Genomic DNA, 23418 nt, shown 5'->3' on the forward strand with positions numbered 1-23418 from the left:
TATCAAATGATACTTCTAAGTTGTAGTTATTTATTGGAGTATGAAGGAGTATTTGTTGCCTGGGAAACAAATGAAAGCAGCTTCCTCATAGTCAAACACCACCATATGTTTGAAAACATTGGCCCTAATTTAATACAGGGACAAGCATTGTTAAAACTGAGAACTTCTTCCCATATATCTGTGATATATTTTGTAATTACTACTTTAAACTCTCTCTGTAATCACTGCTGTCATGGCAGTGCTGGTAATAAGTATTTTCAACTGAAATGTGGATACTGTTTGCATAATGACTTAATACTAATGCCCAAAATTGAGCAATGACAAAGTCAAGGTGGTCATTTTGGGACTGTTGCTCCAGGATGACAGAGAAGCTCTTAATATTGATACCCAAAGTAGCTTAAATGCTTCTTTCCACTACTCCTCCACCTCTGCTGCTTCCTCTACCTCCTCCTCCATCTCCTGCTTCTTCTCCTCCTCCTTCTTCTCTTCCTCTGCCAACCTAAGCACCTTGCTATGTACTCCTTGTATAATGATGGTACTGGAGGACAAATTATTTGGGATCCTGTACTTGAGAACTGGAATGTGACTGAATACCCTGTCCTGTACAGTTCTCTCATTTGATAAGAAAGATGCACAGGGAGAAACAGGTTTGTCCTTGGTAGTGTTCCACTGAAATCAGTGGAGCCTGTACTGCCTCAGGAATGGCCTAGCCTGAAAGCCCAGCTTTCTTAGCCTCAACCAGTTTACTTTAAGGGCAGCTTAATGTGCTTACTGCACAGTTTTCAGTAGATACAGCACATTGACCTTTCACAGGGTATGCCAGTTCAGTTTACCCCAAGCTGGCCTTATACAGTGAACGCTTTATCAGACAATTAATGAGATATCAGCCTGTATTGCTAAAATTGTCCCTTCTGTGTCTTATCTTGGAGCCTGGATGTAATCTACAGGTAAAGCCTACATTTTCTCTTTCTTTCTCTCTCTCATCTTTGTGTGCACCAAATCAAACAAACAATAATCTGCAAATAGGTCTTTCCTGGGTAGAAACTTCAAATATTAATTTTAAAAAAATCCAGTCCAGAGCATTTTACAACAGCCAGAAAGCATCTGAAAACCAAGGATTAGAAGTGGAGTGATCCAGTAACCTTTACTTAGTCCAGTTATAACAGAGCTTATATGAATATAGTGACATAAACATGAAACATATGCAGGAGGTCTGAGTGGTGTGTGTTGGACATGTCACAGGACCCTAACACAGAAGTTCAAAGGCATGAGCAATTATAATAAATGTGTGATACAACACAGAACAAATCCTGAGCAATGCTACTATACAGTCAGTGTGTGTGCTGAACTGGTTGGTAGCACAAAGGATTTTTAACATATGGATGAGAAAGATGCAAACATGCATCGAAGGATATTCTTGATAGTGATATAGAGGAAAACAGAGTGTTAGAAGCTATGAAATTACAAGAGAAATCTGTTATTGCACAGATAGAAATATTACTGTACATCTGCAAAGGATATTGAGCAGAATTAACATATAAGCTATTTATGACAGGAGTATTTTCAGTAAGAAGTTGTAATTGTTCATCTTTGCTTTCAATCTTCTACTTTTCCCAGCCATGGAGGACAAAGAATAGCATGGGCAAACCTATCCCTGTGAAGAAGGGAGTTGTCTAAAATCTCCTGTGGCTCTTTCTTCTCCTGCTTTGGATAACATAAATTTATTTTAGACTGATTTCACTACAGTTGAGGGCTGAACAGAGCCCCTTTTTTGTCACAACCACTAAAAAGTTTGCTTAGATTCGCGAAGACCGTTGTGCCCAGAGCTTGACACTTTTGCCTACTAGGATAAGGAGGGAAAGGTAATCTTTCAGAGAGAGAGCTGATCAGGCTTTGCAGAGATAAAAGAATAAAATAAAGAGAGCTGGAAGAAATGTCAAGGATGAAAGCAGTTCAGTACTGCAAAGGATGCATGTCCAGTTATCTTCAGCTTCACAAAACGTCCCTTATCCTGAGGTTCTGCGTGCCAGAACAGAGAATCTCTCCTTCCAGCCCTCCCCCTTGGAAAGCAAAATAAAGACACTTTTTACAAGGCACTGAAAGTGAACCCAATCCTCCTCATAATGTGAGTGTGGTCTGTATGAGTGAGGGAGCAACCTAAGATGAATTGTCTTTGGAGTTTGACTGCTTCCACCTAAAACTGCAATCCCTTTTGGTGCATAAATTTGAGGTGAAGACTGGGACGTCGCTGGGGAACAAAGTGAATGAGTTATGGGAGGTAATAGAGACGTGTTGTTAGGAATGTGTATGCCATTTTAATGCTGCTGTTAATTGCCTCCTCTGACATACAGACAGGGAGGCATGATTTTTCAGTGCACTAATGAGAACAGATCTGTTTGCTCTTAAATCATTATGCTGAAATATGATATGATTTAAACTTTTAACTTCTAAGGTTGACCCTCCACACCATGCAGCTGCTTCTGACCCCAGTACTGTAATGATGCTGTGTGGCACATACAGGCTAACAAATTTCGTTCAAGAAACGCCCTTATTTACTGGCTTCATTTTGTGCCTTAAAAGCAAAACCAGAGCCATTGTTGTTACACCTCTTAATTTCATAATCTGTGGGTTTTGTGTATTCTTAAAGTGAGCACTTGCATTTTTTGGGCACAGCAGTAGGAGAGAAGGTTGAGACCAGGGTACTAAAATGCACCCCTTTGTCATGATTCTTTGTTTTGTTTGTTTTATGCATGTGTTAGGTGATGAGAGACACAATCCAAGTTTTGCTTTATGCATGTGTTAGGTGATGAGAGACACAATCTGAGTCTTAGGATATGTACCAAGAGAGGAGATCTGCTCTAGGACCTTGCCTTTTTCAGTCTGTATACTGAAATCAGATAAATTCTCAGATCAGCAGTCTGAAGGACAGAGCTGGGAAAAAGCCTCAGTCTTGTTGTCAGAATCCAAGCTCAAACAGCATCCCAAAGGATGCTTTGGGATGCAGGGAGATGAGATCTCTTCCAGGACTGCCTCAGCTGAACCTCTACCATGGCTGCCCTAAAGACCACATACTCGGCAAATGTAGAATCCATGTAATCCCTGTCCAAAGAGCTTACTGCGTGACAAGTCAGACAAAGGAAGGGATGGATAATATGGACACAACACAGACGGCAACAACTGTGACATTGTGAGTGTGACATGTCAGCTGGAGACCTTGTCAATAGGGAAGTGTTTGAAGTGTGGGGTAGGATTTTATGAGAGAGAGCTTATCAAAACAGAGGCAGAGAGAGAAGAGCCTATAAGGAAAAAGTAGTGGAGAAAGGCAGAAGAGGACTAGTGAAATGGAGCATCTGTGAAGAGAGGGAAATGACCAGCCCGTTAGCACAAACAGGAGACTGTCCAGAATAAAAGCTAAGAAAATCAATGGAAACCAATTAGACTGATGAAGTCATCAACATCTGAAGGCCACAGCTGTTTGCTGTGCTTCTGCTGGCTCTGTTTCACCTCTAGGTCAGCACTTTGAATGTAGACCCAGTTAATAGTGACCAGAAATGCATATAAATCTGGTGGCTGCTCAAAAAGCTTTTGAAATGTGATATGAGAACGATATTGGTGTTTGGTGTTCTCATCTGTCTGAACAGTTGTTAACATTATAGAAACCTCACAAGTGGATGAGTTTCTCCTTTTCACCAAAAGAGTGCTGAGATGGAGAGAGTGGGCAGGAGTAGCTTTTTGACACTGACTCCTCATGAAGGAGATGCACTTGTTACACAGTTCTGAGCAGAGTTCTTCATCCATGCTGATTTATGGGTCAAAGAGAGAAATATCATGATTTTCAACTAATGGGCACAGCTTCTTTCCAAATGGTACAAGTAAAAATCTGTTCTTGCTAATAATACAATGATTTTTACGGAGCTGCAAAAAAAAAAGAGTTATATCTGGAATATAACTCTATAGTTCCCCTTAAATCAGTAGGAAAGGCAGGGCCCTAACCATTAAAACCCTTTGAGAGGGAAATTTATTTTAAAGGAAACTCTTACAACTGGATGTCATTTTTACTACAAATTAATCTTGTAGTTCCGAGTTCCCAGCCTGGTACTTAGGGGTAGGTTCTAATATATTGTAGTTCAAGTTTTCAGGGGGTTATAAAGGAACTTCTAAAACTTGAGCTGAAACTTAGGCATGACAATTTTCAACCCAGATGCCTCATTCTCTCCTGGAATAGATTTCCCCAGATTTTTAAATGCAATGTAGAATGTTGGCATCTTTTCTTTATTTAAGACTTCAAACAGTCTTTAAGCAAGGACTTTGTATTTATGTTTATGGCACACAGTTGTTCTAGAAATTATTGGATACCATGTGTCAGCAGCCACCATACAACCCAGCACCTCTAATGGTTCTGAGGTCTTGTTTGCTTGGTTAGTTAGTTGGGTTTAAATGGCTGAGCAGGGTGTACTGTTAAAAGGTGACAGCTGGACATGTACGTTAGCAGCTTTCTCTAACACCTTCCGTATGCCAACGACACCCACAAAAGGAAGGGGATAAAATGAAAACAACTTCCCTAAAATCACCTTGCACCAGAGGCTCCTCAGATCTGGTGCTGTTCCAGCAACAGGATCAAGTGGTGCTATGGTTATAGACCCTATATAGTCTCAGGGGCAGATTTAGCATCCTTCTTGGCTCCAGGCCAACTCTTTCTTACTTGACCTCAGCGTGACTCATAAGTGGTCCATGATTAATTTATTTAAGATTTAAGAACAAGAATGAGAAATTAAACAGTTCTACTCCACAGATTTTTGCTTTGCCTCTAGCAAATTAATCAAATGAGGGTCTAATTTGTTTTAGATTAAATGAATTCCCTCTGTTCGCTGTGTTAATCCCCAGCTGAACTGCCTTTTTGTAATTCCCACTCCCTTGAAGCATTGTACTGTGTCTTATTAACTCTACAACTGTATTTATTAGAGGTGTAGTAATAACTTCTGACTGCAGGGCAAGTGGAATTTGGCGTTGGTATTCGGTGGGGCATAGCTGTTGCCAAAATACCTCAAAGCTTTTTTTTTTTTTGACCAGTACTCTTGCTGTGCACTGACTCCCAAGATATCTGATATATTGCTGCTCAGCTACAATGAGACACTCATTTGTAGCATTCTGCTGTAATCTCCCCATGACAATCTGTTGTAGCATCCAAAGAGACTCTTGTAAACCTGATGAAACAGGAGATCTCTGGTGGTCCTTCCCCTACACAGTTAAATACAATCGGTTGCTCACATGTGTTTCTGTTCTGCCCAAAGTTCACCTTTTTTATGGACCTTCCTTCTGCCAGAGTTCTGTAGAAGTCGATGGAATAATAAGCCAGCTTTTCATGTTTCTTTGTCTTTCTTATTCTGGATTCCCTTTTTTTTTTAGTCACAGCTGAGACCTCGATAGAGCATCTTATAACTAAATTATGGCTTGTCTTCCCAGCACTAAAGAGTTAATTCTTCTGTCTGGGACATAACAAGAGATTCTGTTTTATTGTCTGCTTCAAGGAGGAGTCTGGCCTTTATATTTTTCACCCATGAAAATAAGCCTTGCTTGTGTATTAATGTATATGTATGTAACAGAAATACTTGCATTCATTCCAGTCATTCTCTTTGTAACTGAGAAGGACTGGATTTAAACTAAAGAAAAATACTTCTAACTTAAAGTTTTCACAATGTCGAACAAACTCCTCCTGCACCAGTTTCAAACTCAATCAAGTATGGGCACCACTGATGTGAAAACAAAATTTCCTTTTCTAAGATCAGCCACTGGTGCTCAAAACTCATGAATTTCTGCCACATCGATTTCTGATACTGCCTTTAAAAGTGTAAGTTATTAAAACATGCTGGAGGTTTTCTCACTATTTGCTTTCCTACTTGGTGTGTATTTTCTTAACCTCTGTAATTCATAACAGATCATGTTTTCATAGTTTTCTCTAGAAAAGCTGTTGCCTTTTCAATGAAAACTTAGGTTCTTTTGTATTTTCCCAATGCAAAGATATCAGGAAGCTTTGAGATTTTTGTAGAATTTGTGACAAAACTTTAATATTTCCAGCAGTGGAACAGAGGGCCAAATTTCTCCTGCCTCTAGTGAGAGCTGTAGTGCCCAAAAGGCATGAGAGGAGGAGGCTGGGTACAGGGCTTTGCCTGGGGACTTAAATTTATAGACTTGTTTGTCAACTTCATTTTTAATATTTCAAACACAGATTTCTTCTGTAGTAGGACTTTCAACCCATCTTAGTGTCTTTTTCCAAAATGCTGTTCATTTCTGAATGTTTAATCTAAGCTTGCTTTATTAATTTCTTCCTTCTTTATTTTTCTTAAATTTGTTACATTACAGTTAATATTGTGAAATGTATTTGCACATGATTTGAGCAAAGTGCCTAGTGGCAGTTGTGACTGAAAGACCGCTGAGCTTTGTCTATTAAATAATTTTCATAGACTTGCCCTAAAATACATTGCTGCCCCTTGCAAGACCAACTCACAGGGACTGAAAAATGTCTTATGTGATGTTCGAGATTTTAGTGAGCAGGGTGGGTCACTAATTGACAAAACTGTCCTTGCCCATCTCCACTTCTTTGTTTCAAACACCACAAGTGCCCTTCAAAATTAGGAGATTAATAAATAAAGTATCCAAAGCTTAAGAAAAAACTCCATCCCTAGCAAGAACAACATGCAGTGCTGCGAATACTGAAAAGCATATATTTTTATTTTAAAACTGCGTATAGAAATATCTAAAATATATGTATATAAAAATATATATGTTGCAAATATTGAAAAGGCCAAAGAAACAACAATGTGATTATAAAAGCGTGGCCCGAGGTCAATGCAATTGGGCAAAGCATGAAAAACAGGACAACTAGGGAAGAGGTTGGCAGCCTGGGAGGAAGGTCTTGGAGATGTGGAGTGGGATGAAGCCACAGGATTTAAAGATGGCCTGACTGTATACATCAGATATGAATTAGATAAGCCAGGTTACACTCCTGAGAAACAAAGGAGGCAATTGTGTTACAGCCTGATAGCAGGAGAGGGCAGGAAGCTAAGGGCTCTGGAGCAGATATTTTGTGCAGCATTTTATCTTTTGTACAAGAGGGGAAGATTTTTCCTGAGTAGCTCACTGCTAGGATGAGGAATTTGGTTGTTGATGGTTTATTAGTATTTGTCGTGTTTTGTTGGGTGACCTTGTCTTTAGATAACATTCAGTACAATTGTGAGAGTTTGTTTGGTTTGGGTTTTTTAAAGGTTTCTTTCTGCCTTCAAAACGAGCATGTGTTTGTTTTGCCTGAGAAGCATCCACTGGCTCTTCCACTTCTTAAATGTTCATCTGAATTGGAGGTGTAGCTTAAGATGTGGACAGGAGCACCGCTGGCAGTAAGCAAAATGTGTTACTGGTGAAGAATATTTTTTTAGCTGTTCTGTCAATAGTGTCGTCTGAGTAAAGGATGATGTTCTGCAAAATGATGTATTTCATGGACTCCTCTACTGCTTCAGGCAAAGTCTCCCTCAGACTTCTGTGTGTGGCACCTTGCAGGTCAGAAGGAGGAACAAGTCAGTTTTCCTGCTGGACATGCACTCAAATCATTTAGGCTTTGTTGAGCCTGAATGCAGACTGAATCTTTACCTTTGAATTCATATCCCCAGGGCTCTGCGGTGGCCCAAGTAAGCTGTGGCAGCAGTTAGCACAGTTTCATGATGCAGAGGAGTCTGATCATGTACACTAAGTCTGTGGACAAAAAAGGTCTAACTGAGCACAGACTTCTCACTCCATCACATCTGTTTGTCTGCATTTAGCTTGCTTTTCCACGTCTGCATTTAGCTTGCTTTTCCACTGCCGGTCATTAAGTGTTCCCTTCTGGTGAACCCCTTGACTGGCCCTTGAGCTTCTGTTTCCCTTGCTCCCCTCAAGTCAGGGAAAGGCCTGGATGGAAAGGTTGCAAGCTTCCTCAGCATCCTGTGCTGGAATGGTGGCACAAGGTGACCAGCAGCTGCTGAAGCACCTGGGGGTGCTGAATCAGCCTCCCTGCCAGTGCAGTGCAAACAAAAGCCCAGAAGAAGTTGGGTTTTGGACAGCAGGGATTGCCATGAGATGCCAGCAGCGTTTTTCACAGCATGGAGGCAAGGCTTGCCTGCATGTTTCTGCTGGGAATCACAGCAGAGACAAGTGTTTCTTCAGCATGGCAGTGGCCTAAGAACCACCGGCTGCCACTTGGGAAGCCATGTCCTAGGTCCTGTTTAAAGAGAGTCACATGGAGGCTTCTCCCAGTGTAAAAATGGTGTGTGTTGGAGAGGGAATGGATCTACTCTGCTCCCTCTGGGCAATAGGGAAATGGGAGAAGAGCAGCCTGGGTTGTGCTGCCCTCCCTGGCAGTTGGTTGCTTGGTGCAGAGGCTGTGCTGATGATAATGCAGAGCTTTTGCCTTTCCTGTTGGTAGAAGGAAGCTGAACACACGAACACAAACATATCCTTTTTTTTTTTTTAAAGAAGTCGAGGGTGTATTTCTTTTGCTGATGCCAGCCTTTTCCTTTGCTGCTGGAATGGAGAGGATAGAAGGAAGAGGAGAGAAATGAAGCTTCTGACAAAATAAAATCATGATTATTAGCATATTACTGCTTGCTAACATAAAGATGAGATCAAAAGGCTTAATGAAGTCAATCATAGAATATCCTGAGTTGGAAGGGACCCACAAGGATCATCAAGTGCAACTCCCGGCCCTGCACAGGGCAGCCCCCAGAATCACGTCATGTACCTGAGAGCATTGTCCAAATGCTTCTTGAATTCAGGTGGGCTTGGTGCTGCGACCACTTCCCTGGGGAGCCTGATATTTTCCTAATATCCAGCCTGCTGTGACACAGCTTCATGTCGTCCCCTTGCGTCCTGTCACCGGTCACCACAGAGAAGAGATCAGTGCCTGCCCCTCCTCTTCCCCTCATGGGGAAGCTGTGGGCTGCAATGAGGTCTCCACCCTTTCTCCCTTTCTCCAGGCTGAACAGACCAAGTGACCTGAGCCACTCCTCATATGGCTTCCCCTCTAGACCCTTCAAAATCATCACCATCTTGTTTTTTATTTTTCTCATCTGTTTGAGTTTATCAGTTCTGTTTCCTATTTTTTATTGGATCTTGCATCTTCAAGTCAAGCTAGTGCCCATAGGAAGTGGTGGATGGATGGACAACCATCCCCTCTGACTCCTCTCTCATTACTTGGCATGGCTATGTGTGGCACTTTGTGTAAAAGGCCAAACTGGTGCATGTGTAGCCTGAGCCCAACGCCTGCACAGCATGGGCAGCTGGCTGGAGTGAGTGCTGTGGTCTGGGTGAGCCTGCCCAAACAGCATGCTGGTGACAATTGTGGCTGTCATTGTGATGAGGGACATTTCTACTCTGCTCTGTACTTAATTGGCCAAGCAGGCCTCACGGTAGCTGTCTGGTGATAAATCTGCACAATTTGTAATCTGGAGTTCTGCTGGGGGTTCTGGTTAGGGGAAGGGCTCTGAACTGCCTTCTCTACTTGAAGACAGAGGTGGGAATATGAGCAACAGAGAGGAAGATCAGTGACATGCCTAACAAATCAATTAAAGTTACATTAATTCATGAACATTTAAGTGTAAAAACTTCTTCCCATCTTTTTCCAGTGGTAGTAGTAATAATCTGCTGCTGTGTCTTTCTTTCTCCAGACGATTTTGCAGAGGAGGAGGAGGTGCAGTCCTTCGGCTACAAGAGGTTTGGTAAGTGGCAGCAGGTCTTTCATCTTGCTATCACGTAGTGCTTAGGGTGAATCAAACACCTGCTATGAAAATCTTCCTTCCTGGCAGCATCAAAACATACAGGTACAGTCCCATCATCTACTTTAATCCAATATCTTCCCAAAGGAAAGTGTGATTTTTAGACTTGATTTATTTTCTTGGCAAACATAAGGCTTCAGAAATAACGGTGATCAGAAGCAAGCGTGGTTTGTTTCATTATTTGATCATTAGCATAATGAAACTGAAGCCCACACCTGATCAAAAATGAATGTGCATGCTGTAAAAGTGGGTCAATGCCTCCTACATGTCCTCTACCCAGCTGGGCACTGCTTCAGCCCGCACATGGATGTGCAGCAGGGTTTATAGGTGTTCCCAAGAGTGGTTGCATGGGACCTTCTGTAGACTTGCAGAAGTTGTACCGCCAGCTGGGCCAGGACATACGCTGTGGACTCCTCTCAAAAGAAAAGTATATGGTATGGATGCATTCTGATGTCAAAAATTATTAGAATGAGCTTGGTTACTTATTTCCTTTTTCTCCTTTCCTTTTTTTTTGACGTTTGTTTACCCCAAATGGCTTTCTCATGTGAGGAAGGCAGTGCCACGCATCTGTGCGCAGCAGGTCAGCAGCTTTCAAGGCCCCTCTTTTCAAGGCTCTTGTGATCTCTTTCTCTCAGGAAAACGTTTCAGTCTCTGCAGTCAACAGCTTCACCCAGGGCAGGCTGATGCCTGTCCCTGTGACAAGGGGAAGGTGACATGGTGGCCTCTGAGCTCCCACAATGCCAGCTCTATCTTGGAGCAGCCAGAGAGGCTCATCATCCAAGCTGCTAGCTGCCTTTTCAACTATAAGCTATCAGGATAATAGTTCATCTTATTTTTTATCTCCTGGGAAAGTGGCTGCAGCAAGAGTCACTTTCAATGACCCCACTTGGCAAGCAGATGGGAAAGGCAGGCTGAAAATAAAAAAATGAAAAATAAGTCAACAATTCCTTACATCCCAAAAGGAGCAGGGGGAGGCAGCATGAGGAGATGTGGCATTTGGGAGGTGGGAATCACATTCGCATGACCTTTTCTACCCCCTGAACTACTCCACTGCACCCTGCTGTTGAGCTTTATTTTGGATAGATCAGCCAACCACAGAGCCAGCATCTGTGGCTTGGAAAGTCCTGCCATAAGGCTGCACACAGGGTTTTTTCCTACTTTTTTTTTGTTGTTGTTGTTCTGGATTAAGCCCCGGAATAGCAAAAAAGAAAAAAACCTTGAGAAATAGGAAGAGATGTTAACTGTTTATTTCTGTCACCTCCAGATGAGTAAAAAAAATTAAGATCGTTAACAACTATAGAAATAGTTTCCCTCTGTGTTGTCCTCTACCTAGCTATCCCTGGTGAGCATGCTCTTGCAGTGGACAGTGAAAGGATTTAGCAAGGAGTAGGTACTCCATTATCCTTACTATCCCAATAACAAGTGCACTGTTGTGGCATGATGGGATTTTTGCATATTAGCTGGCTTTCATTTCTTTCTTCCTCACGGATATTGTGATGCTACCGAAGTGAGTTATTTCTCCCCTTAGAAATGCAAGAGCATTTCCAGAAATGCGTGTGCTCTTGCACTTGGTGGGGCAGTGTGGAGGGCGCAGAGAGCCAGCAGCCTGGCAGCAGTGGGAGGAGATTTCACCACAAGAGGAGCAGTCAGGATAGTTCCACCCTTAGCTGCCATATTCTTCATGAAAACGATGTCGCTGTTGTCAGGGAGGTGTCCCAAATGTCTGCAGTGCAGAAGAAGGGCCTCGACCAAAGGGAGAATGGGATCATGAAGCCATAGGATTGGCACTGGTGAGAGTTGTGCAATTCAATAGTGTTCCAATTCAAGAAGTCTTCTGTCCATACTATTCTGGAGCCTGAACTTCTTCCAATACCCCCTTCCTTATCTTTCCCAGCATCATGGGGCAGCAGAGGGAGAAGCTAGGCTGACCTGGTTTCCATACGTACCTGCACCGGCATCCTGGTGTTCATGCTTTTTTGTCCCCTAAAGGGGTTATTTCCCCTTCTTCTGAAAACCTGACTCAGCGTTTTCCCATTTCTAACATCCCTGATGCATTTCCAGGCAGTCTCTGAGCAACCTCTGAAGTGAGTGGGACTCAGGTGCCTTCAACAGTGCTGGCTGCTCCACCTGGCACTGGGGTCCTCCATGCAGGAAGGTGACCTGCACGTCTTTTAAAGACTCCAAATTCAGTGGGCAGCTGAGTCAGCATTTCCAGTGAAGTACCAGAGTTTGTTCTTGGGGCCAAAATACAGCGGAGTAGTTTGAGCTCCTACCTGACCAGTAGAAAATGTTATGCCTCCTGTCACAGTTGTGTTCTGTTCCCTCTTGGCCCTGTGTCCTCACTGATAAAAGGCGGCAATATGGAGGAATCCCAAGGCAAGGACCAAGTTTTATTATACAAACGTCGATAAAAGGTCATTTTAAAGGAGTCCTGTTCTGTCTGGTTGCTGGCATTGTAGAAATTTCAGTGCTGTTCCTGTACAGCCTGCTGGTGTGGGCAGTGATGAGAACAGCAGTGGGGTTTTTGTTTCAGGAGCCACAGTGTAAGAGCAGTTGTGTTAATATATTGTGACTGGAGCAGTCCTTGAACATGCCATTGACATGAGACATGGTAGGAGGACCATGACTCAAGTACCTTTGATTCCATCGTTTGGAAGTGGGAGCCCATGTTTGGAGCAAAACGTGCTCTGAAGGGGAGAAGGCTGAAGCACAACTGTTTTGTGAAAAACATGGCTAGCAGTGAGTCACTACTGGCAGCTGGGAACATGTGTTGGTCAGCATTTGGCAGGCAAAGCCTTGACCAAACTGCTTTCCTAGAGTTCAGCTGAAAAGTTTATTATTAGCTGCCTTGTTGCTGGAGCCTGTAGTTTGGTTCAAGGAAGGAAGAGATCAGCAGAAGGAGGGAAGGAGAGACGCATTCTCCAAAAATTCTCGTTTTGGGGAAGAAGCTTTTGCAAAGAGGACTGAATACATACTGTCTTGCACCACTTTGCCTTTTTCTGAATCATTCTGTCCTTCCTTCTCAGATGAGTTAATTTCCGAGAATTTATCATGCTAATTTATTTTTTAGTCAGTAGAACATTAACTGGTCATAGTAAGCCAAACATACTAAGCATAACACACTAGCATATTAAAGAAAAATGACTGCAGATGCAGACAAAGATCCTAGGAAAATACATACCAGCATTTTTTCTTTTTTGAGCCTGGGACAGATTGCTGCAGGGGGTCAGGGAGGATGAGGAAAGCAGTCTTTCCAGCTGACTGATGCTGTTTACTTCTTTCCAATGGATGCTACAGATGTGCAGGGACACTGCCAGAAGTGTGATGCTCAGCTGCAATGCCTCCAGATTGCTGCATTGAAAAAGTGAGGCAGCGTGTTTCTTACCCCTGCTGCTTCATCATCAGTTACTACTCAGGCTGCTTTGAAGTTATCTGCTCCAGATAGCAAGCTAAGCCTCTCCACTGATTTTCCTCTACCAGATTGCCACCAATGCTAACTCTTTCATCAATCAGTCTCACTGGTTTGCACCACCCCACATACACTCCACTTTGGGAAAGAATGAATAAAAGGGCAAAACTTCCCTTTCAATATGACATGCTTTGGGGATGCTAAATCTCAGGCATGACAGCTCAGACTAGTTTCTAAATTGGTGGTAGAAGGATGAGATCTCTTTATGGCAGGGTTTGACTCTTCCCTCTGAAATTTGGGCTCTGGTCATCACCACAGGCATGGGAATTGAAAGGATTTGATGGACTCCAAGGCTGAAGATCCAATCTTCCTGGCTCATGGCATTTCGAAGGAATAGAGATCGTTGTGCATTTTCTTTTAGAACTTAAAATCTGCACTTTACTGAATAGAGTCTTTAATGTAGAATTTTCACAGTGAAATTATTAATTGCATAATTTGAAGCGACACTACAATATGGAATAGCTGAAAGCAAGGGGGATGGTCCTTGAACCTCCCAAGGAATCAGAAGATAGGATCAATACACTATAGATAAGTAGAAGACTACACAGCTTGAGTAAGATAATTACCCTTTGCCCTTGGCAAACACAGCCAGAATTGAAGGCTATAAGCCTGTCCTTCACAGAGGCACCCATCTTGGTCATCTCCATGCTCTAGATCATGAGTCAGAATCCTCGTCAGCTTCACCTTTCCTCTTCCCTGCTGAGCTGTCGATAGGGGACAGTCTCTCATGTCCCCAGGCAGGTCCAGTGTGCACCAAGGTACTGGTCCTCCAGTCTTCCCCACACCCTTTAGGTCAACAGCTGACAGGGAAGGAGGGATAAAAATTACTGGGGGGCCCCCTCAAGGAAGGTAGGTACTTCTTTAGTTATCTTTAGTAGGGTATATGAGAGATGACTGGGTCAGGATGGCTCTTCTGTGCAGTTATGACAGTCTAGCTCCTGAGCATCATTCCAAGTATGAGAATCAAATCTAGGAGTTTCTGGACCAGGATTGGATAAATCATCCTGCCACATAGTGATGAAACCTGCTATTAAAAATCTCCTGATGAGTGGCATGGGAGCAGCTGAACTAGATCCATTCAATAGCTGTTTTCTCATTATACATTGTTTATAGTATTCTACACAGGGAGAAGCTGTATATTATTTCTTCACCTTTGATAGAATACAACTAGGAGGTTTTAGGAGTGTACAATTAATAAAAGCCTTGTGAATGGTTTACAGCACAAATGAAAACTTTTAAAAAATAGTGGGAGTTTTGTGCCTATAAATGTTCAAACATGACCACGGTAAGCAAAATTCATGGCTCAGAATTTTGTGATAGTTCAGGAAAAGCATTTATTCATTAACACTGAACAGAGAGAATAATTCTTGTCCTTATCTCTGCATAAATCCAGGCCATTGTTCACATCTCTAATAACATGCACCAAAAAAATGTCTGGCATCAGCTTGGTGGTGTGCTATACCCACACAAACCTTAAGCCCCTAACAAAACAAAGAAAAAAAATCCTAAACTTTAGGAATTTGTCAACTTTTCTTTATGGCTTGTAAATGACCAGTGAGGGATTTCAGGTGCCACAAGCTGCATCCTTCCCCAGCATTCTTGCACTTGTATGCCTGCAGCTTGTAATCATGTGGTTTAATAAAAAGTCACAGGGTCACTCATACTCACAAAGTCAGAATAAAGTTAGGCATGGTGCTTCCAGTTCACTAATCTGGCCATATTCGTCAGATGAGGATTTTGCCTGCATGTGTCCTGGGATAATGAAGTCCTCACTGAATGGCAGTGCCCGTGTGGCTGTTCATTTTAGCCTAAGAAATTTCATTTGGAGTGACCCTTTTAATTGCCATGGCCAGTAAGGTAGAAGGGGGTCGAACCTACCTTCTCCTGGGATGAGTCCTGAGCAGCTGAGAGAGTCCAGCACCTTCAAGGGTTTGAGGTTTCTGCTGGGGTTTTAGTCCCAGTATCAGGGGCTGCATGCAGAGGAACCACCTGTGTAAGGTTTCTTTGTCTTTCTTCTCTTTTCCAGTATGTACTTCCAGTACTGGAGCAGTTGGCAGGGAACTGAAGTCTCAATAAATAAATAAACAAATGCTGATGTGTGTAGTATTGCCATTGCAGAGGATTGTGCCCAGGAGCTGTCAAGGTGCCCACATGCTGCCAGTTTGTCCCTCCCATCAGTAGCTTCTGTCTCTTGCGATGCAATGGGCATGTGTGATAAATGGGATATCCAAACCACAAATTTGAAACCACCAGCCTTTGTAAAGATGGGAAATAGCTGGTGCACCCTGAGAAATCCATCACTGCCAGGCAGTAATAGCAAGATCCAAGAAGTTATCAGGTCTACGTGTACTGTGCTAACTTGCTCAGGAGCCAGAAGAGCCGTTCAGGTCTGTGGGTTTGAGGCTGCCCCTCTCTAATCTGTCCTGCTGTGCCTGGCTAAAGGCACTTCTCCTTCTAATCCAAACCCATAAAGAGGCCTCTTAGCAGCGCCTTGGGGACTAAAGTCATTCCAGCTGTGTGTTGTTACGTAGGCAATCTATTTTCTCTTAGTTATGGGTTTTTCCTATTTAGTACAATTAAAATTCTTGACATGCTTCTTCATATATTGCATTAGCATGCTTGCAGGAATACCTGTTTGATCAATCTCTGTCTTTTACAGGGGTGAATTGAAAGGCAGTATGGTCACCATTATGTGTGAATTTTGCTCTCTAGTTTTCATTAGAGCTATAAAATAGGTGTGTGGGCTGAACAGCACGTTGTATTTACGAATGGAATGAAAAACATTGGCTAAACTGTAAGCAACACCTGGGGATTTTGTATTTATTTCCTCATAAAGTAGTCGGACAAATAATGATGTTTGGTAACATCAGCTTGCTGCCAGAACACCTAGGCTGCATTCTGGGCTGTTCAACTTCATAACAAAATTACCTGTGAAATTAATGCCTTGGAAGGAAACTAAGCATTGTATTTTCAGCACTTGATACCATTATGTTTCCATGCAAAGGACTAACTTAGGAAAACTCTGGGATAAATGAAAACTTCAGATACGAAGCCATCATGAGAAGGAAGAAAAAAATAGTTGGAAATACCCCTTAGTGAACTCTCCATAGCACTGGCATGGGATTGTTGCACACACCAGTATTATTCCTGAGCTCCTCCGAAGCTTTGTTCCAAATATAAGTCTGCATTTGTAGCCAGCTGCTACTACACTCTGCTCTTTACTGCGTGCTGCTAACTCTGTGGTTGCAAATGCTCAGATGTGTCTAATGGATCTTTGGCTTTTCTGTACCCTCTTCATAATGATTCCCTGTCAGAAAGCTGCTGTGCTGTGCTGACTGCCAGCAACACAGGGACACTGGTGTTTTGTGAGAAAGGGGGTGCTATATTCTCTCAGGGATATGTTGTTAGATGAACCCAACAACACACGCAAATAAAACACATACCTGTCCGGTGCTGCTTACATTGGTATCCTAGATTCATTTCATTTCTTAGGAATTTCCTCAAAATGTTCTGGAGCTCTAAAGCCCACATTAAGTGACATGGCAGAGGTAACGTTGATTTTGCAGGGCACTGAGGCCTTTGCAAATGCTGCTCAGCATCCCATTGAGTGAGGCCCCTGAGCACGCAGGCTGCACAAAGTGGTGCTGCTGCCATTACTTTGTCAGCAGTTTATGAGCAACAAGCATACTAACAGGGAAGAGCTCAGTGCTTTAGTTAGCAGCTACCAAGGCAAATAGTTGGTACAAGTTAGCGTGACAGACTACAGACAGACAGACAAGTTAGCATGACAGACACACACACTGCCTTGTACGATAAGCCCCCAGCTGTCAGGTTAGGAAGCCTCTCTGCCTTTGGCTATCTTGCTTAAAAGCTCCTGTAGTCGCTCCTGCTTCCTGCAGTTAAGGAAGCATTTGGATCTCTTGCTGTCCACTTCAGCAGCATCCAGGGAAGGGGAAAGATCAGATTAAATTGGTAATACAGCATTTTGTCTGCTGAACTATCAGAAGCGTTAGAGCAAAAGTGCCATGATGTTCTGACATGAGGTGTCATTTAATATTGCATTAGGTTCCCTGCCTGTACATGGTTGGTGCCTGGTTTCCCAGGCTCCTGTGGGAGCTGCTGCAAGGAAAGTGTGAAACTTAACCAGCTTCACCCAGACCTGAACCTGGAAACCAGGACTTAGACCCAGACTTAACCTTCTCTGCTGTCCTCCACCATCTCAGTCAGCAGCCCTGAGCCCAGCCAGTGTCCCAGGAAAATGACACTGTGAATGTGGTATATCGTGTTGCTGTACTTTGGCCAATTTCTTGATTTTTTCAGGGAGAAAATTTTCTGTCTGAAGATTGACTTCCATATGAAATCTGAATATAAGGCTAGGGTAGGAGTCATTTCACCTACTTTTAGGAAGCCTAGGCATCTCTCTCTTTAAAAAACCTGTCCTTAAAATGGCGATAGCAAAAAGAAGCTAATGCTGCATGAAGGGACTTCTATGCCAACCAATAGCATCACCATCCTGACCATGTTGAGTTACTACATACAAATCGTCAACTGTCTGTATTATGTTCTATAAAAGTGCTGGGGAAAGAATATGAAAGCCTAAAAAAGCCTGTGAGAGAGAACAGTAGAAGGAGTAGCACAAATGAACAGTGGGTAAGTACTTTAGGCTGATTTGGCCTGTTGCAGACACTAATGAGGAACAGTATGTTGCTTTGCTAAGTCAAAACCAATTCAAACTCTGCTGTGCTGCAGTACAAAAGATTAACCAAAGGAAAGCTTGGATTAAAATCTTATCCAGTCTCAAATAGCCTTCTTTATATGGGTAAACCTTAACTGAAGCAGCCAAGAGCCAAGAAATTTCTATTTGTCCTATTTCAGCCTGGGTTAGAGTGGGCTGAGATTCTGGAAAACAGAGAGAAGTTGGGAGATCATTGTGGGCGGGAAGGAGTCAGCATGGACAAGCGTTGTGCAATGTGTGTGTGGAGAGGTTTGTGTCCTTCAGATACTCTTCAGCTTGGTCAGGAATGCATCTGGAAAAATCCACCCACTCATCCAGAGAGAGAGATTGATGCCTTAAATAAATAAAACATTAATGTGTTTTTGTGATTCAGCTTGTGACTTTTAATGGAAGTTTTTGTAGTTTTTGGAGTGCGAGACACAGGGATCTACTTCTCTTCAGTCCAACTGAGGCTTGTAAGGAGATTTTGGGTTTAAAGTCTTGTGCAGACATTCAGGCCTAGTATAGGAGGACTTTGCATCTTTTCTGATAGCTGTTTCATAATGCATAAAGATGCAGGGCAGAATTGCTTTCTTTTATGGATATATGGGTGCTAGGGTCTGTTTAACAGGGCTTTGCTGTTTGGAGTGTGAGAGCTCTTGTCCTTAATTAACACTTTGCACAGTCTGAAACCAGTTTAATCCAAACAAACACTGTGAAGATTTCAGCATAGCATCCGTGCACAACTAAATTCACTTGTCCCCAGAAGTTGCTACATGTCACTGCTTGCATGCACAGATGTTTATATTGAAACTTTCTGTGCTTTGTTTCGTGTGAATACAACCAAACTGGATTTGGATCAGTGTGTTGGGCTACCTAACAGCACAACTTCAAATGTACAAAAACCAGACCTGTAAGACTAAATTGCATGTAGATTCCATCTGGAAATGTGTGCTTCAAACATGCTCCTAGGCATATTTTTTCCTAGGTCTGGAAAGCAAAAAATCTGAGAGATGGTTCTTGTGCTTGCCATATTCCAAGGCCCTACTCACGAGTCTTCTTGCTACCTCAAACAGAATAACTTCCTTGTCCTCTTAAGAAAACAGATTTCTTCTTGATTAATGATTCATTCATTCATTCATTCATTCATGGCCAGTCTTCGCGAACGAAGATTTGGGAAAGGTCATTACCCTTCGAGCCTGCGCAGTGGATTCTTTAGGTGAGACACAGTGTGCGCTGAACTGAGCCCACCCTTTAATCCTGAGGTTCATCTGCCGGGGCCGAGCAAGCTTGGACAGTGGCAGCGAGGTCCTCAGGATGTAGGTTTCTTTAGAGTGACCTTCTCTTAGATGGATGGCCTTACAGGGCTGACGAGCTCCATCCACCCGGAGGAGTTCCCTGACCGGGATTCGAACCCGGGCCGCGGCGGTGAGAGCGCCGCATCCTAACCACTAGACCATCAGAGGTCCTGATTAATGATATTACATTATTAATGATATTACATTATTAACTTCTTTCGCAAATTTATAAAAATGACTGTATGCATATTTCAGTATTATACAAAATTTCTTAAAGTGCCTTACAGAAAACAGCAGCGTAGCTTGGTTTTAAGGTGAGACAAACAAACAAACATCATGTTCTTCTGCTCACTGCAGAGGAGCTGAAAAATCTTTCCATAATATTGACCACTCTAATACTGATGCCTCTTTAGATAGTTAGTCAAGGTTAGCTAAAACTAGGAGAAAATTTTGGGGGCTCAAAGTAATGAGTTTGGAATCTGTGTGGGTCTGAATCAGCTGAAATACTGCAGGAGGAAGAAGTGTAGACATCTTCATTGTCCCTTGGTTCATCAAACAGAAGCAAAGTAAAGAACATTTTTCAGAGACCTATAATTCAACCCTTCTTTGCTCCATCTCTGCTGGTCTCTGATCAGACCCATTCTTTCTGCAGGGTCCAAAGCAGTGCATGAAGCCACATCTGTGGAAGATCTCTGTGCTTTGTGTGGTGTTCACAGTTCAAGTTCATCAAGGTGCAGAAAATAACATGCCTTGTGGAGATGCTGCTTTCTGGTGCCATAAGGAAACCCATGATCTGCTTTTACTTTTTAAGAGGTAGCAGGAGCAAACGGTGGTGGCTGCTGTCCTTTTTATGCTTAGCTGGAAGTCCGTCCGTTATTCCCTCTGCCCATATGGGTTACATCTGGAGTAGTCCAGCAGAAGGTAAAAAGCTCATCTCAGCCTTAGTCTCAGTACTGAGCCCACCGAGAGGATGCAGGAGGGAAATTTGGTAGCTGCAGGAAATGTCTGCCGTTGTCAGAGGGCGATTGGCACCCAATAAACCCTGTAAACTTCCCAGCTCACCTCTTGCTTCGGGAAACCTTGACTCTGGGCCAGGAACAGATGAAGAAACAACATGAGTTTTAACCTCTTTCAGTGTGTTACCGCCGTGCGTGCTGACCCGCAGGATGGGAGGGTGCTGGGTAGGGCCCACCTTTGCAGCAATAGCCACATCTGCTCCTCTGCTGCAGCCCTGCATCCTGACTCCTGAGAAACTGGTATTCTTGGCAAGCTGCTTTGCGGAATACAGCATGGTGGAGCTGGTTTTATTCTCAGTTGTCTTGCAAGAGGTTACTGTGAGTAGTTCTGGGCTTTAATAAAAAGAAATAGAGCTGTGTTCTCCACAACAAGCCCTTTTTATTACACTTGGTTTGAATAGCAGTTGTCCTCTAGTCGTGTCTCCAGTGGAAAGAAGACCTCTTATGAAAGCCTTTCATTTACTATAGAGAATGAACTTTCCCATGCATGAAAACAGATTACCAAAACAAGCACGCAAAATAAGCAAAAGAGCTGCCAAGAATATGTATGTGTCCAGTTGGTGTTTAAGGTGACTTAGAAGACACTAAGTGGAAGTGTCTTCGTAAAAGGAAGCAGAAGAGCTGACTGTGAAATTAAAAAGCATCTTGCGTCAAAGGAGTACTTAGATCACTGTAGTCTTCTGCATTTTGAGCTTGGTGATTGTGCTGATGTGGCAGTATAATAATTTATTTTATTTTTCTCCCTTCTGGGAGGTTTTAAAAACAATATTGTAAAAAGAAAAATAAATAATGTCTAATGTCTTTTCAGTTGTTCTTCTGGGAAGACTTGTGGTGAGTTAAAAGAGAATACTCAGTGAAGCTGTGAATGGGAGACATTTCCAGGGTGGGTGTGTTTGAGGTTTGTTTGGGTTTTTATAATGCTCCTATGTCTTTTTTTTTTTTTTTGTAGTTTTCATATGCTTTTAATACAGTGGAAACTAAATTAAGAAACTCTTCCTTATTCCAACAGTTACAGGAGCTTTGCAGGGTGATGTGTTACAGGACTATCACCCCCTTAGCAGATGTGCCCCTTGGACAGTCCTGCTGGAAGGAAGCCATGGTACCACTCTAATGCTGCAGCCTTCACTCAGGCAAATTCCTAGCAAGGATTTTTTGGCAGACACTTGTCTCTCCTTTTGCTATCAGATTTATATATGAAAAGGATTTGTAGCCTCTAAGTGACCATGTTTCACCTTTTGAGACCGCTATTTCTAGAACATCAGAGTTTCCAGCAGGGACCAAGGGTAGTGCTGTCCTCATCATGATCTCATGAAAAATGTCCTCTTTTTCCCTGAACACCATCAGTTTGGAGATCAGATAGCTTGCTCCCACGCTGAGCAACACTTCACATCACAGGAAGGACTTGTTCCTAAAGCATCCTGCACAAAGTGAAAAACAGTACTTGAGGGAATCAGGGATGTGTTCATATAACTTCCTTCAAGTTATTTTAAATGAAATACAGTCCTGCAGAGTTGACCGATTTTACGAAAGACATTCACTCACTGATGGACACATTGCATCAACTCAGCCACCAAAACTAAGCAGTTGAGAGCACAACTGTTTTTTTGGCACTGGAGTAAATAAAGCTGCATGAGGTTAGCTGGGATTGTCCTCCTGTCCTGTGCTGGAAGTGCAGTGCTGAGAGCAAAAACCAGAGAGCCAGACTGCAAGGTGATGGAGATGCTCTGCAGCTGCAGGGAGGCAAAACCACGCAGAGCTGGCAGGGAACAACAGGGAGGGGGTCATCCTAAAACTCATCCAAGGGAATCCATCGTGATACTCTGGTTACTCTGATTTGGATGATGCCAAGCAGAGTTCATATTTCAGTGCTCATTCATAAAAAGCAGTGTAAAACCCTTGGGACCTCTCCGACTGGTGACTTCTGGGGCCATTCCTGCACTGTCTTGAATTGCTTTTATTTTATGTACCAGGCTTGACTTCACCAGGGCAGAACATGCCACGCAGACACGTTTCAGGACAGAGTTAAAACTGTCCACAGTCTGAAAACCAGCAGGGTCCCCAGAGAGGGTGTTAAACCCAGGGATTGCTGATCTGTTTCCTGCCTTTGTTATGATTTCTGCCATGTAACCCAATCTCGCCCACCAACCAGCCTGAGCAAGCCTGGCTGGCTGAGTCAGCAGGGCACAGACCGCAGCTGCTTGCGTCACATCAGCACAGCGAGACTCCAAAATCCCAGCACAGGGTTTACTGATTTGCAGGTTAATCCTGCCCTGAAATCGGTGGGTGCTCACTGCCTTCACCCACAGGCATGGGAGAACAGAACACAACAGAGAGGAGATGGATGGGTGGTGAAGGGGGTGCTCATCAGTCAGCTGCAGTTGTGTGCTTGTCTAGAAGGGATATACTGGGCTATAAACTCAACTAATTGCTTTTTATATGGGTCCCAATGTGACCCTTTAGGAAAATCCCATAGAAAATGAATATGGCTTTTAAGACTCTTGGGGGGGGACTCTTTTTTCATATTGACCTCTAAAAACTTTTAAGAGGCTTCATGTTCTTAAAGAAAAAAGAGCATTATCTGCGCACTTTCACACATTTTTAGCAGAGCACAGTCTGTGCAGCCTTGCAAATGCAAACAAATAAAAATGGGACATAGTTTAGCGAGAGCAGGGAGGGAGAGCCATGCCATGACCGGCCGCTGCTGGCACTTGGCACAGATCCACGGTGTTTCACCTCCTGCTCTTGGAGACAGCCAGGCCCTACATGTGCATCAGCTGCCTGTCTGTGAGCAGGGCTGACCTCACCCTGAACCCTATTGCTGTTCAATAGTCAAATTAAACCAGTGCCCACACTTCTTTCCCTTCCCCAGGAGTGGCAGCCCAGTGAGCAGGAGCACTGGGAGGAAAGTCTGGTGCTGCCAGAATAAATGCTGATCAGTTCTTTTGGGGCAGAGGTGGACAGCACGATCCCACTTGCTTTGTGGGTCCAGGTTCCCTGGCAGAGATGCTGTGCTGTGCCCCGGTGCCCTTGCATGCGGGTGAGGGGCACAGGGTGATGGGTGGCAAGAAAAACTCATCTTCTCACTTTGTTTTTTCCTCTTTCTTGTGAGACTGATGTGAGC

At 43.2% G+C, this 23418-nt stretch overlaps 1 protein-coding gene across 1 annotated transcript in view; it reads left to right on the forward strand.

Annotated features, from left to right (window-relative positions):
* Positions 1 to 23418, forward strand: part of COLEC12 (collectin subfamily member 12) — a 101793-nt gene that overhangs the window by 2724 nt on the left and 75651 nt on the right. Inside the window, exon 2 of the mRNA XM_051775196.1 lies at positions 9693 to 9743. Coding sequence (XP_051631156.1) covers positions 9693 to 9743 — 51 coding nt within the window. The remainder of the gene's footprint in view (positions 1 to 9692; positions 9744 to 23418) is intronic.

Source organism: Manacus candei, unplaced genomic scaffold (assembly GCF_025592945.1).
Source record: "Manacus candei isolate 608988 ecotype Guabito, Panama unplaced genomic scaffold, ASM2559294v1 h1tg000008l, whole genome shotgun sequence".
In the NCBI taxonomy this organism is placed as follows: domain Eukaryota; kingdom Metazoa; phylum Chordata; class Aves; order Passeriformes; family Pipridae; genus Manacus; species Manacus candei.